General features: G+C 37.8%; 1 protein-coding gene across 4 annotated transcripts in view; it reads left to right on the top strand.

Moving 5' to 3' along the window:
- The window catches only part of LOC120516806 (bcl-2-associated transcription factor 1-like), a 41263-nt gene that overhangs the window by 5037 nt on the left and 21880 nt on the right, over positions 1-14346 (top strand). For all 4 annotated transcript variants that reach the window (XR_005630921.1, XM_039738753.1, XM_039738755.1 and 1 more), the window contains exons 3-6: positions 2691-3587; positions 3873-4559; positions 4717-4889; positions 11339-11444. Coding sequence is in view for 3 of the 4 variants with exons in the window: in XM_039738753.1 (XP_039594687.1) it covers positions 2691-3587; positions 3873-4559; positions 4717-4889; positions 11339-11444 (1863 nt within the window). In the remaining variant the exon portion in view is untranslated. The remainder of the gene's footprint in view (positions 1-2690; positions 3588-3872; positions 4560-4716; positions 4890-11338; positions 11445-14346) is intronic.

The raw sequence follows: 14346 nt of genomic DNA, 5'->3' as shown, positions 1-14346 counted from the left end.
TTGGTTTAAATTTGTTCTGTTTATGTATGTCCTCCACCCTTTATGAAAGGTAGATGTAGTGCCTCACGGGTTGGCTAATGGCTTCGTGAACAGGGGGCTTTGATGGAGTGAAGCTTTGCTGAGATATTCCTGACCTGACCAAAAAATAGAGAACTACAATACAGTCCATATACTGTATTCTATTTTTGTGAGGTTTAATGCATCACATATAACATAGCGACAGTGCTATAACTACTGTAAAAGAGGGGTGTCGGGGACCTCTGGAAATGCACTAATTCGCAGGGTTTAGCTAACAGAAAGCCAAGCGCCGGAGTCCCGGCCAGATGACTGGCGATATGAGACTGTTGAATTCCAGTATTTTATATTTATTTAACGTAAAAAAAAAAAAACTGAAACCATGAACAAACATGCTGTAGATAAACCAATATGGCGGAAAGAAAAAATCTGTTGTGAACAGGTAACCACTTCCGGTCGAGGGCGTGACCTTATTAAACTTTCTTACAACTACTATGCATCAAGGTGGGGTAAAGAATGTGACAGCGCAAGCTAGAGTGATGGGCCATATGTAAACAGTCTGCTCGAACCAATGCAAGACTTCCAAGTATATGAGAGCAGAGATACCAGACTCTCCTGGAGAGGGATGAGAGAGAGAAGGGGTGATGTGGTGAAGGGACACAGACTAGTGTGGCTAGGGGAATATCATAAGAGAGAGTGGATGGCGAAAGAGTTTTGGTTTTAGTTTGCTGTGTATAACGGCTCTTCAAACAAGAGTTACAGCAACCAGTGCAGCTTGGAAAAGGTGTTCACTATGGCCAGAGCAGTGGACAAGACTGTGTATAGATCAATTCCCTGTTTATTCAGAACCAGTTCTGTCCCCTCCCTATCCTTGCCTCTCTCGTTTTAAGCATTCTCTGGCTTGCATGTCTTCATTTCATTTACCTGTGTGGAAATCATTTCAATAATGACTCGGTGGTATAAATAATTATAGCTAGTTTGGCTGCATTTCCATATTTAAGGATCTTCATGTATATACAAATATTTCAAATCTAAAAGTACTGCTGGTTCCAGAGATTCTCTGGAATACTCAGTTTGTATTCTTATGTTGTCACATGTAATGAGTTTTGTGTTTTAAATTGGTAGTTTTAAACTGTTTTATTGAACTGAATTATTGTTAAAAATGGCTTTCAGGGAATGTTAATGTAATGATCTAAATTTCAAAATCCTGCTGAACGCCCGAGACAAAAACTAAAAGGCTATTCTTGTTGCTAATTCCAGTGTATTCAGTTAAAGCAGAAGTTCATCACTAAAATGCATCATTTTATGAGGTCTGTGACTGCTAATCATTTTCACATTGTTAGCAGTGCTTGTGAGTTGAAGTAAGGGAATTAGAAATAAGTTAGGTGGATCTAATTAGGAAACGTTCTTCATAATCATTCATTGAATGTAAAGGGTCTATATGTGTTGGTTTAAAATTTGGCTTAATTTTTTTATTTTTTTAATGCAAGTGGTACTCTGAAACCACTGCCCTGTATGTAAAAGAGCTCTGTATGCAATTGTTATTTCAAAATTTACAATTTGGTATTTCAGAACATGCACACTTAGCTTGTGATGAATGCTACTTTGAGGATGAATAATTTAAGCAGACAGATCTTGAGACAATATATAATATCTTAGTGGATTCAGTCTTATAAATCATGCAGTTAATAGGGCTGTTAAAATTATTAAACTAATTTTGTGGTGTGTGGTGTTTTTTAAACTGTTCATAAGCAAATAATGCTCATTTGCATATTGTGGGATTGAATGTGATACAATATCTAATTTTAAATACATTGATAGATGTTTATACAAAAGTTATATCGTGTCCTGTTTAAGAGCTTACTGTGTGTGATTGCACAAGCAAAAATACTATGTCTGTCACTTATGGGAAGCACCTTACCTTTGCAGGAATTCTAAATTAGTGAGAGAGAATCAAGAGACCATTCTTCATTAAACAGTGTTTATTAATCACAGGACTTAAAATTCAGCCCAGGATTGTGAATATCCCACCCAAATTTAGTAATTCCTGCAAATTCTGATTTTTAATGCACTCATTTCCTGCAAGTAATCCCTTGCCTGTTGCAAAATATCCAACATAAGTTTTAAATGACTATTTTATAATAGTTTGAATTTTTTTTTCATTATTCATATTTCATTAAGGTAGCTTACAGAGTATGTTGCCAACCTTTCTTTTAATATTTCTTTAAATGTAATTTACTTTTGATCCAAGAAAAAAAAAAAAAATATATATATTTATTTCCCTACTGCATAAATGTTTTTTTGTGTTACTGGTACGGTAGTCTTGCTCATCTGTTTCTGAATGATATATTGACAATAGTATTTTCGGTTTCTTTATCAAGACACCCTTTTGTATTTTTTTAAAACAATGTTTTGTAAAATCAAAAAGTAACACTGGTATAATGAAATCTGCATATTGTTTTCTCTACACTATTTTATCACAGTATTGCAAAAGTGTATCCAAATAGCCTTCTGCATCATCATTGACAAGACCCTGCTATCTAGAAGTTTAGCTTTCAGCAAGTTCATTGGTTTTCTTTTTCTGCCTCCTAGTAAATGCAAAACAGTTTTTATTTATTATATCACAGTAACTTTTTTTTGTTTGTTTTTTTCTTTTGTGTGTGTGTGTTTGTTAGCTCTAGGTCACGATCTAGGTCATACTCTCGTTCTCGAAGCCGAGAACGTGAACGCAATTATCCCAGAGATTATCGCCGAGATTATCGCATGAACAGAGGGATGAGACGTCCATATGGATTTCGTGGCAGAGGGCGAGGCTACTATCAAGGTGGTGGTCGTTTTTACCATCGTGGGGGTTTCAGGCCCAATTGGCATAACCGCCGCTACTCTCGCAGCCCCAGAAGGGGGCGGTCCCGCTCAAGAACCCCAAAGCGCAGGTCTACTTCGCAGAGGTCAAGGAGCAAATCTCGCCATTCTGAACGTTCTTCTGTGTCCCGGAGATCCTCCACTTCTCGCTCCTCTTCTTTTTATAGTCAGTCACCCGTACCCCGTAAAAAACGGAGCTCCCAGGATAAACCTGTTAAAAAGCTTGAGGGGAATGTTGCCAAGGATGAAGTGGATAGGCGAAATTCAGAAGAGGAAAAAGGAAATAATAATAAAAGCGAGCAAGTGACTGCCTCCTCTTCAAAGTCAGTGTCGGATTCTAAGGGGACTACAAATGTCACAGAGAGCTGGATTGGAATAGCTGAATACAATGATAACAGCCCCCACTCCCACCATAGCCCCTCCCCAATTCCCACACTACCTAGTCAAAGTTCTTCTCGCTCTGACACTGCTTCACACCAGATCGCTTCCAAAATTAGCCCTGCTTCTTTGCCTTCTCAACATTTACATTCCATTCAGCATAGCCCTGATGGGTCTTTGGATCGGTATAGCCCCTCGCAAGAGAGTCCCCCATATCGTAGCTCTCCCAGCGGTAGCCCTGCACCACTGTTCGCAGTTGCTCAAACTGGAAAAGGTTCCTTCCCTAACAGTGAAGAGCAGGATCTTCCCAAACTTGGAAAATACATTAAAAGGTAAAAAAAAAAAAGAATATCTCTGTTGTAAACATGCATTGTACCTCAAGATTTCAGTATCTAGAGGTTTGATATGATAAAGTATTTTGTAGATTCCATCATTTGGTGTAGAAATTGATATTGTTTAGCCTGGCTGGTGTCAGTGATGGTTACTTGTAAATGGAATCAGTTTGATATTAGCAAATTTATAAATTTTACAGCATGTTTGCCTTTTATACTTACCCACTCATCACAATATAGATTTTCAGCTGTTACCATTTTACCTTTTTTTTTTTCCCCCCCTAGATACACAGACGAGGAAGGAAGCAGAGCATACCTGCATGAGAGAGCTAGTGGTAGGGACAAAGATTTGCAGAAAGGCAGGACAGAGAGAGAGGGGGAGTGGGCACAATCAGGTGGCCCAGATCCTGTGACCAAGAAAGAAGGGGAAAAAGTTCCTTTCTTGGGTGATTCTCCGGATGCTGAAGATGATGAAGAGGAAGATGAATCCCAAGCCTATAGACAACCTTATCAGTTCAAAGTGAGCAGTCAGGTAGAGCAGGTAAAAAGCTATTCAACGGAAACCCGGTGGAATTTAGGCAGTCAAGAAGAAGGAGGAAAATACAAAATTAAAACAGCTCCAAAAGGAGAGAGGGAATATGAGAAATTTGGTGAGGACCGGGTGTTTAAGTTTAAAGATCCAAGTTACACGGTAGACAAAGTAGGTGCCAACAAAGAAAAGTACATGGAAAAGGGTAGGGAAAATTATGATGAGAGGATTGCTGCTAAAAAAGAACCTGCCTCTCCACAGTTAAAGACCGACAAGGTCAGTGACTTGTATGACCACAGTCCCCTGTTGCAAAAAACTTTGGACATGCGGGACAAGGGAACCTTCCAAGACGAGAGCCCATCAAGGGCAAAAATAGTACCTGGGGAGACCTGCCGCCCTGAAGTGAAAATGAAAATTTCAGCAGCAGCGTTTATTGATCCAAGGTAATTATACTACTGTATTAAAAATGAATAATATTTTGGAGTACTATGAGTATATTATCTCTTTGTGAACTAAATATTGCAAATTTCCACCTTTTTTTTTTCTTCTTCTCTATCTTTCATTCTTCCATCCATCTATTTTGGTTCTTTCCTAATCTAGCCCAGGTACCGCAATATCAAGTGACAGATCTCTTGCTAGCGCATTGGTCCATTCCACCAAGAAGGAGCAGGGATTTCGTTCCATCTTTGACCACATTAAGAAACCTCAATCCTACAAGAATTCCGCAGAGTCTTTTATTCAGCATATTGTGTCCTTGGTTCACCATGTTAAAGGTATTTTTGATCACTTTTGAAATTTGCTTACTTTTACGAAGCATTGTAGCACAGATCTGCTATAATTGTAAGTCGGGTTGCCAACTGTCCGTTTAGTAAACTAGACAAAAATAAAAGCAAACCTTCAGAAGCACTTGAGGCTTCATAGGTGTGAGTGCTCTCAGCCTTCTTGTGCTGTTATTTTACAATATAAGCCCCCATCATACTAGCACTTTAACTCGGGTTTTAATTTTGTGTAATGTGAAAACACTACAGTCGTGTTGATTCAATAATAGTTTTGTAATATGACAAAAACAGTATAGTGACTTTTTTTTACTGTGCATTTTACTGATTACTGAATTATAAAATGCATTACTTATACATTCCCTGGGGACAAATCGTTAACATCAGCAAGATTGCAGCAGTTCTAAAAATAAAAAAAAAAAATTCTGTCTACCTTGTGGCTGAGAATTTGAGTTGATTGTGGTATTTACAGTAGAACAAAGGATACAGCATCAGTCATGCAGTTTGCGGATATTCAAGTACCCTGGTGTATTACAAACTAGAGCAGTCTCCCCACTGTAGGCCTCTCTCTTAGCTGGGATATTACAATTTTCTTTTTTCTCATAGGAAAAACCTCAACTGATTTTTGTTGCATTCATGTACATACTGAGTAGCTAGAATTCATGAGTGTGCAATGTAAATATGGTTTGTGCTGCTGAAAGAAAGGTTCAAGTAAAAACCTTTTGAAAGTTTAATGTAATGTACTGTGAAAATCGCTCAATCTGCTATAGTGTTGCCTTGTATAGAAATGTATTATGACACAACTATCGTGATAAAATCATTGTCGGCTTTAATTTTCACTCTTAAAAGCTAACCATCTCTGGTTAGAATGATGTTGGAGTAAATTGTTTCACATATGATCTGTTCTGAGGACTGACATTAATTTGACTTTACACATGCAGAGTCTACATAATAAATAGCTTCAAAAGTTTAATATAGAACTAAATGTCCAGCAGTTTTAGTACAGAGGATGAAACCAATGCAGGGTATGAGCAAAGTTGAAGTGCTAGTGTGAGAGAGGCAATAAATAGCAAAGCTCACTGTTTTCTAAACAATGAAAAGCAGGAGGGGGAAAAACTGCTGAAGGTAACGTGTAGGGCCACATTTTCAGTGACAGATTTGAATGAGGCGATGTTTTAATAGATTTTGATAAATGTAACTTTCAGAATCAAATAGAAGAATGAGATTTATGTTAAATAGCTTCTGCAGCTTAACGGTATAGTGTTTTGGAAGAATATAGAATTCTCCATAATAAGTTAATCGGATGGAACCGTGAAAAGTGTAAGCAGGTATTCATAAACTATAACAAGGCAGTGTCTCTTTAGGTTTTAGAAATGTCAGTTTTTCTAGAAGCTTTTTGTAGTACAATGTCTTAAATACTGGAATGGAAAAGGTTCTGTTTTATTTATATGCTTATTTTAAACACGTTTTATTGTGAAAAACAAATTTAATGTGTTGGATATATTTTTAATTTTAGGTGACAGCATTTTTTCCCTTCTCCAACCAACCAAAAAAAGACCAGTAAAAATCGCAATACGAGGTGAAAATATTTTTAGATTGGAAAAGACATATAGGAGGTGGTAATGAGATTTCCTGAGTGCAATCAATATAAAAATGTATACAGTAGATATACAAATGTGTATGTATAAAGTTGAATCTTGTTCCTGCACAGAACCAAATCTCAGTCCAACTTAGTACTGCTTGAAGCACTGAGAATTCATCCCAGTAAATTTTACATAGCTTCCTGTGGTTATACGTGCTTCTGTCTTGTTAGTTTAGCAGGATTCATTCTGGTTAAATTGACTTGCTTCTAGTACCTTTTATACAGGTTTGTAGCAAATGGTCCTGTTTTTATAAGTAGAAAGAAAATCTACTTCTGCATATTATTTCATAGGCAATGTAGTAACTTAATTTGTCTACTGACTTTATGTAGGCAGATTTTCTGCTAACTCTGAAGACTGCCTAGACTCTTTGATCAAAAAGCTTTATATATTTGTGTGTGATGTGTTTTACTTACCCGTAATCTAATGTTTTGTGATGTTGTTCCTTTCTCAGCAGGTATTAAGAGGTTCCAAACATTAGATTTAGTATTAGAGGCTGGGTTTAGGAACTCCTGCTTTAGAGTACTAATTATATACTGAAACTAGATTGAGTAAATTGTATATATTTGGCAGTACAAGAAAGACCGAAGCCTTTGTTACAAACAACAAAAAAAAAATAATTACAATGGGGTTGGCAACTCTGCTTCATTTATTGCCTTTGTATGGTTATTTTGTAAACTGCATGTTTTTTAGGTGATTGTCAGTTTTTTAAATTTCTAAAAAATAGTTGTGATTCAGTCATGTTGGCTTTTGATATATAATTTAAATTGTCATGTAAAAGCTTCAGCCATGTTTTCATTTTTTTATTAGTGTGTTTTGTCTAATTTCTTTAGTATCTCTACTGTGGGAGGGTAAAATTTTCAGTTGAGTAGCCCTTCACCTTTTGGTAATGTTCAAAGGCTCAGATTGTAAATGGAGCTGAAAAAGCCCAGTGATTTTTTCTTTTTCATTATAAATAGGTCATGGCAGTCCTGGAATGTGCATTGAAATGCCAAGTTCCATGTTACAAAATATAATAACACTCGAAAAGTAAAGATGCAAAAACGGGCTGAGTTGAAGCATCAGTGCTCCTGGCAAACTGGCATAAAAATCATTTACTAGCCCCAAAATTCCTCTTCAGTCCATGTTGGGTTTGATTGAGGCACTACACTTGTAGTGACTGATTCAAGTGTTAGTGGTTGGTTTTGAGACATGTTCTGGAAACGAGGCGGTAAGTTGGATATGTTTGTTATCAAGAAAAAAAAAACAAAAAAAAAAACAGAATTTGTTAATTTTTACGATCTCCAGCTTCCATCTATTAGTTCTAAAATTTGTTTATCCTTAGGCTGTACGAAAATTTACAAAAGGATTTTAAATTTTTTCTTTTATTCCAGTATGTTATTACCTACTTTTCAAGATTGGAGATTTATTCATTAAAATGTTTGCTTGTAGGTGTAAAGTGGCTTTGTAATTCAGCTAATACACAATTTTTTTTGTAATTGACCTTTGAATTTGAAGCATTTAGTAATGAGAATGTGCTTATGGGAGCATCATTCACAATATGAATAAATTATAACCTGCGTAACTAATGATATTTAATGGGGTTACTCTACTGGTGAACTATGATACACATGCTAGTGTTGTTGTTTTTGCAAAGATTACAATGAATAACTGTTCACTTTATATATAAAAAAAAAAAAAAAAATCAAACCTTTACTGTGATCTTCCTTTTTAAAATGTCTAATTATAACATCACGTCTTTACAAACAGTGGAAAAATTTAAATTAATGCTTTTGATTTGTTTTTTTAAAAAGGTGGATATTTCATGTCACATGCAGTGACTTGTATAAACACATTTTCTCAGTTCTTTAATTTCTGTTCTCGTTTGGCAAAGTGCTCTGATGTAATTAAAATGTGCAAAAAAGAGTTGAAAATCATTATTGGCCACTTATGAATCCAAAAAATAAATATGCAGCCTGTGATCATTTTCTTGTGTTTTATGAAAATGTGTAGTTCTCTTGCTCTGTAGTAAATAACACTTCTCCCCTTTTCACGTCGCTAGATGAAAACTGAACTGACAGTTTATTTTTCTGTTACTGGATTGCAAACAGCACACTCTTCTGCTTGACTTTGCAAAGAAGAGGTGCACCAGTATGGTGTTTCTTGCTTTACACCCAAAGCCGCTGGGATAATGCATATTTTTACTTCAATTAAATACTTTTTACCCATTACACTACTGTTCTCGACATTGTGCTGAGCTAAATGTACAGTGTTAAGCTCAACAGCACAAATTTAGCAATTTCTGAAATACTAAGACATTTCAACCAGGATTAATTTATCTTGTCGACATTTCTAGCTGTGGCTGTTGAAAAGTGTGTGTGAAGCTAACATATGAGGAGGCAAGCAGAATGCAGTGGACATGTGCAGACTACAAAATCCTTAACTGTAACCTGGTTAATGGTTTACATGGCCACATAATCAAATTGCATGCATAGGAATCTACATCTGGTTACTGTCTTTCTCAGAGATCTATAACCCATTTCTTTGTTTATTAAAGCACATATAAATGCACCAATTGTGTAGACATTTGTTGTCGGTCAAAGATCAGTGTACACTAGTAAATAGGTGGTAAAGTTAAGAAGTAATACAAGTGTAGGTAATAAAGACTTGTTATGCTATCCAGCTACTTTGTCAAAAACATTGAAAGATGTGTGATGTGCTTTCAAAGTCAAAGGGAATAAATAACACTTTTTCTCATTTACTTTACTATGTAGAAGTGTTTTAAGTCTCATGTTTCCAAATGGGTATTTATTTTTAATAAGCCATATACAACATTGTGACGGTGATTAGTTTAAATTACAGATTTTTTCCAAAAATATTATGAGAAAAATCTTAAACACAGTTTACAAGTTAGAGCTTATTTTGTTCTCTAGCTTTAAAAATACAGTGGCTATAGCTTAGTAATGTCAAGACTTTTGGGATTGGCATGCAAGAAGCACTCTTTAAAACTGCTTAGAAATTTAAAAACTAAACCATGTGGCTGTCACTTTAAAATGTGAAATTCAAAAAGTGCATGTTTATCTAAGTTCTCATTGATTCCCTAATACACAAAAAGTAAGGAGTTAAAAATTCAGTTTGTTTCAGTTAACACAACGTGTTTCTAGCATTTAGTCTGATTTGAGTGGATAATATATTAAAAAAGATTTAATAGGTGTACGTTTGACTGTTTTCTAGTGACTAAAAGGTGTTGCCAGAAACATTGTTCCATTTGGAATGACATGATGCACACAGTTCATTTCTAAACATTAGCAAAGGAAAGATTTGTTTAGAATGTGACCATGTTTCGGATTGTTAATATTGGCAGAATGTGGAAATGGATTGTTGCCGATATTCTAGAATGTTTCACATTTACCCTGTCAGATAGGTCTAGGCACATATGGGGCAAGTTAAGGTTGCATGCATCATGAGTATATTCCTGGGTGTTAACCGGCAAGTACAGCCTGGCATTAACCAGTTGGAAAAAGGTGAAAGTCAGGCATGCCAAAAAATATGCAATTACAGAAAGAATTTGCCTTTAACTTATAGTCTTGATTCCGTTACTGTCAGTATCTCATTGCAAGTTCAGTAATCTTCAGCCTCAAGGAAGAAGCAGGATTTGATATCAACGATGACACATTGTTAATCAATGAAAGTAGAGGATGTTTGACCCTGTCATCAGTCTTAACCAAAGATGGAAATGAATAAATATAAGAGATATAAAAGATAAATATCTAATTTGGTTGTGCCTGCTTTGATTTTTAAATTCAGAATTACATTTTAAAAACTGTTTGTGTACCTTGTTTTCTTTTATTGCTAATTTATTTGTTAGAATGTAGTCTGGATATGTGGAGCTCAAAAATCTAATGATTTAATGGACTGTGTCCTTTTTGCCTGCCTTTCTTCCATAGGAAAAGCTGATTTTTAAGTATTTTAAAGACCTAGAAACTGTCAATGAACAGATTTATGAAAAATAGTCTTTTCTGCATCCATTCCTAGTCTGGGTATAGACAGCAGTGGTAGATAACACAAGAGTTTCACCTCTTCTAGCATTTGTCCCCTTAAATAATTGATCTGAAGAGAATGGTACATTACATTAGATTATTATGCCATTAAATACCAAATAAGGAACATTAACGGCCATCTTTAAATGCCACCATTACTGTTTGTTGATGCAGGTTTAGTGCTAGTGAGGTGAGAATTTTTTTTTTCATAATTTTTCCTCATGAATTAATGCAGTTTTTACTTATTTGTGATAATTATACTTCATACTGCCCTTAAAACCTCTGAAAGTGTTAATCATTTTAGTTTGGGCATTTAAACAGTGTATTTTTTTTTGTGAAATGTGCATACTACAAATCTGTGTTTCAGGGAAGGTGTCCCAGGTCAATTTAGTAATGTTTCTCATTAATATACAGTTATAATAATCAGAATTGGTGGTGCTACCCTTCTCTGAATAATGACTATAACAAAGACAGTCTGGTATACCTCCATGGGTTTTATTGATTGGTGTTAGATATTTCATTTTTTGTTTATGAAATGCTTCAGTTATGAAATGCCAAAAATATCTTTGATTTAAGTTTAAACACTTTGCTTGTACTTTCAGAGATCTATGTTGTGTGTAAGATTTTTTTTTTTTTTTGTATTCAGTGTTGTATCATTTTACATCATGTTAGGATTCAGTGTATACATATCCTCATAATAACACAGCTATCGAGATTTTTGTATGGTGCGTAGATATTTACATTTGAAATTAACTAGGCAGTATTTTTTTTTCTCCTCCATCAACAGAACATTACTTCAAGTCCACAGGAATGACCCTGCATGAAAGGTTCACTGTGTATCAGAAAGGTGGTGAAGGTCATGAAGTCAAACAGAAGAGTCCTGAAATCCATAGGTAATAATCATTTACTTACAGAGTTAGGATACCTTTTTTCTTTTATATTGAGTTCTTAACAGTGATATTTTACATTATGGATTTTATAATAGAATTGTAACATATTACAATGGTAACATCCTTGTCATTTTTTATTTTTTGGAATGGTTAAATATGATTTTTTTTAAAGCCTTTTTACCTCATGCTTCTTGGGTAATTGTGGTCCTCTCTGACCCTATAATGCAGTTATCAGTTTTGGAAAATAGGTGAAACATATCAACTTGGTGATTGCATTGCAGTATATTCAGGAATAAGAGCTACAATAAATTGCTGTATAAAATTAAAATTTTCAACTTGCATATTGAGCTCACTTGCAATTTTATGCATTCCAGGTCAGCAAAAACATACACACACAGTGTCAGAGAGTGCAGATAGATACCACAAGTTAATTGTTACCAGACTGCTGTTTGTTTTTCAACTGTAAAATAGGTCAGAAAGGCTGTTTAATTAAAAAGCACTAGAGCAAATGCAGCACACTCGCTGATCGTGTATGCTTTAAATGGCAAGGAATCAATATTAGAAGCTAGTTCCACATTACTCCACCCATATACAAAGTGATTTAATTGTTAGAACAAGGTTTTTTAGTGTGCTTATACTTGGACAAAAAAAAAAAAAGGTTTTCGGATTAAAACATAAACGTATCTGTCTTGGGAATGTCCATCAGTTACCTGCTATATATTGTACTTTGAGCTGGCATTACTCTAACATTACATTAACATTAATCTAATTTTACAGTAAAGTCCTATAAAAGTTTATCAAAAGTTGGTAAGTTTTTTTTTGGAATAGTAATTTATTTTTTGTCCTGCTGAAAGTGGAAAGTTGAATATCTTTAACTATAGGGCATGCACAACATTAGTATCTCATTGTCATCCCTCTATGATACTTTGAATGGTCTGATTACCTGTTGTTGCTGCTTTTACCTCTTTATAAGCAAAATGAAACTGAAAGGTGTGTTAAGCGTTTTACGATTAAGTGTCTTCCTTTCAGTGAAAGATGTTATATAATTAATTGATAGCTAATTAGAGTGAATGGGCCATGTTCCATGCCTCTATTGTTGAGGCGGCTGACCGGAGCTGTGGCCGCAAGGTGGTCCGTGCCTGTCGTGGCGGCAATCCCCGAACCCGTTGGTGGACACCGTGAGGGATGCCGTCAAGCTGAAGGAGGAGTCCTATAGGACTTTTTGTCCTGTGGGTCTCTGGAGGCAGCTGATAGGTACCGGCAGGCCAAGCGGAACGCAGCTTCGGTTGTTGCTGAGGCAAAAACTCGGGCGTGGGAGGAGTTTGGAGAGGCCATGGAGAACGACTTTCGGACGGCTTCGAGGAGATTCTGGTCCACCGTCTGGCGTCTCGGGAGGGGGAAGCAGTGCAGTATCAACACCGTATATGTTGGGGATGGTGCACTGCTGACCTCGACTCGGGACGTTGTGGGTCGGTGGGAGGAGTACTTCGAAGACCTCCTCAATCCCACTAACATGCCTTCCAATGAGGAAGCAGAGCCTGGGGACTCTGAGGTGGGCTCTCCCATCTCTGGGACTGAAGTCACCAAGGTGGTCAAAAAACTCCTTGGTGGCAGGGCCCCGGGGGTGGATGAGATACGCCCGGAGTTCCTTAAGGCTCTGGATGTTGTAGGACTGTCTTGGTTTACACGTCTCTTCAACATCGCATGGACATCGGGGACAGTGCCTCTGGATTGGCAGACCGGGGTGGTGGTCCCCCTCTTTAAAAAGGGGGCCTGGAGGGGGTGTGTTCCATCTATAGAGGGATCACACTCCTCAGCCTCCCTGGAAAAGTCTCTCTTCGGGGGTTCTGGAGAGGAGGGTCCGTCGGATAGTCGAACCTCGGATTCAGGAGGAACAGTGTGGTTTTCGTTCTGGTCGCAGAACAGTGGACCAGCTCTTCACCCTTAGCAGAGTCCTAGAGGGTGCATGGGAGTTTGCCCGACCGGTCTACATGTGTTTTGTGGACTTGGTAAAGGCGTTCGACCGTGTCCCTCGGGGAATCCTGTGGGGGGTGCTCTGGGAGTATGGGGTACCAGACCCCCTGATAAGAGCTGTTCGGTCTCTGTACAACCGGTGTCAGAGCCTGGTCCGCATTGCCGGCAGTAAGTCGAGCCCGTTTCCAGTGAGAGTTGGACTCCGCCAGGGCTGCCCTTTGTCACCGATTCTGTTCATAACTTTTATGGATAGAATTTCTAGGCGCAGCCAGGGTGTTGAAGGATTCCGGTTTGGTGGACTCAGGATTGGGTCACTGCTTTTTGCAGATGATGATGTCCTGTTTGCTTCATCAGGCCAGTGAGCTTCAGCTCTCTCTGGATCGGTTCGCAGCTGAGTGTGAAGCGGCTGGGATGAGAATCAGCACCTCCAAATCCGAGAGCATGGTCCACAGCCGGAAAAGGGTGGAGTGCCCCTCTCAGTGTTGGGGGAGAGATCCTGCCCCAAGTGGAGGAGTTCAAGTATCTCGGGGTCTTGTTCACGAGTGAGGGAAGAATGGAACATGAGATCGACAGGCGGATCGGTGCGGCATCCGCAGTGATGCGGGCTCTGCATCGGTCTGTCGTGGTGAAAAACGAGCTGAGCTGTAAGGCAAAGCTCTGAATTTACCAGTCGATCTACGCTCCTACCCTCATCTATGGTCATGAGCTATGGGTAGTGACCGAAAGAACAAGATCGCTAATACAAGCGGCTGAAATGAGTTTCCTCCGCATTGTGTCTGGGCTTTTCCTTAAAGAGGGCGAGAAGCTCAGTCATCCGGGAGGGGCTCAGAGTAGAGCCGCTGCTCCTCCGCATCGAGAAGAGTCAGATGAGGTGGCTCAGGCATCTGTTCCGGGCACGTCCAACCGGGAGGAGGCCCCAGGGAAGACCCAG

Source organism: Polypterus senegalus, chromosome 16 (assembly GCF_016835505.1).
Source record: "Polypterus senegalus isolate Bchr_013 chromosome 16, ASM1683550v1, whole genome shotgun sequence".
Lineage (NCBI taxonomy): Eukaryota > Metazoa > Chordata > Cladistia > Polypteriformes > Polypteridae > Polypterus > Polypterus senegalus.
The sequence above is the reverse complement of the archived record's forward strand: the minus strand, read 5'-3'. Positions and strand labels throughout refer to the sequence as shown.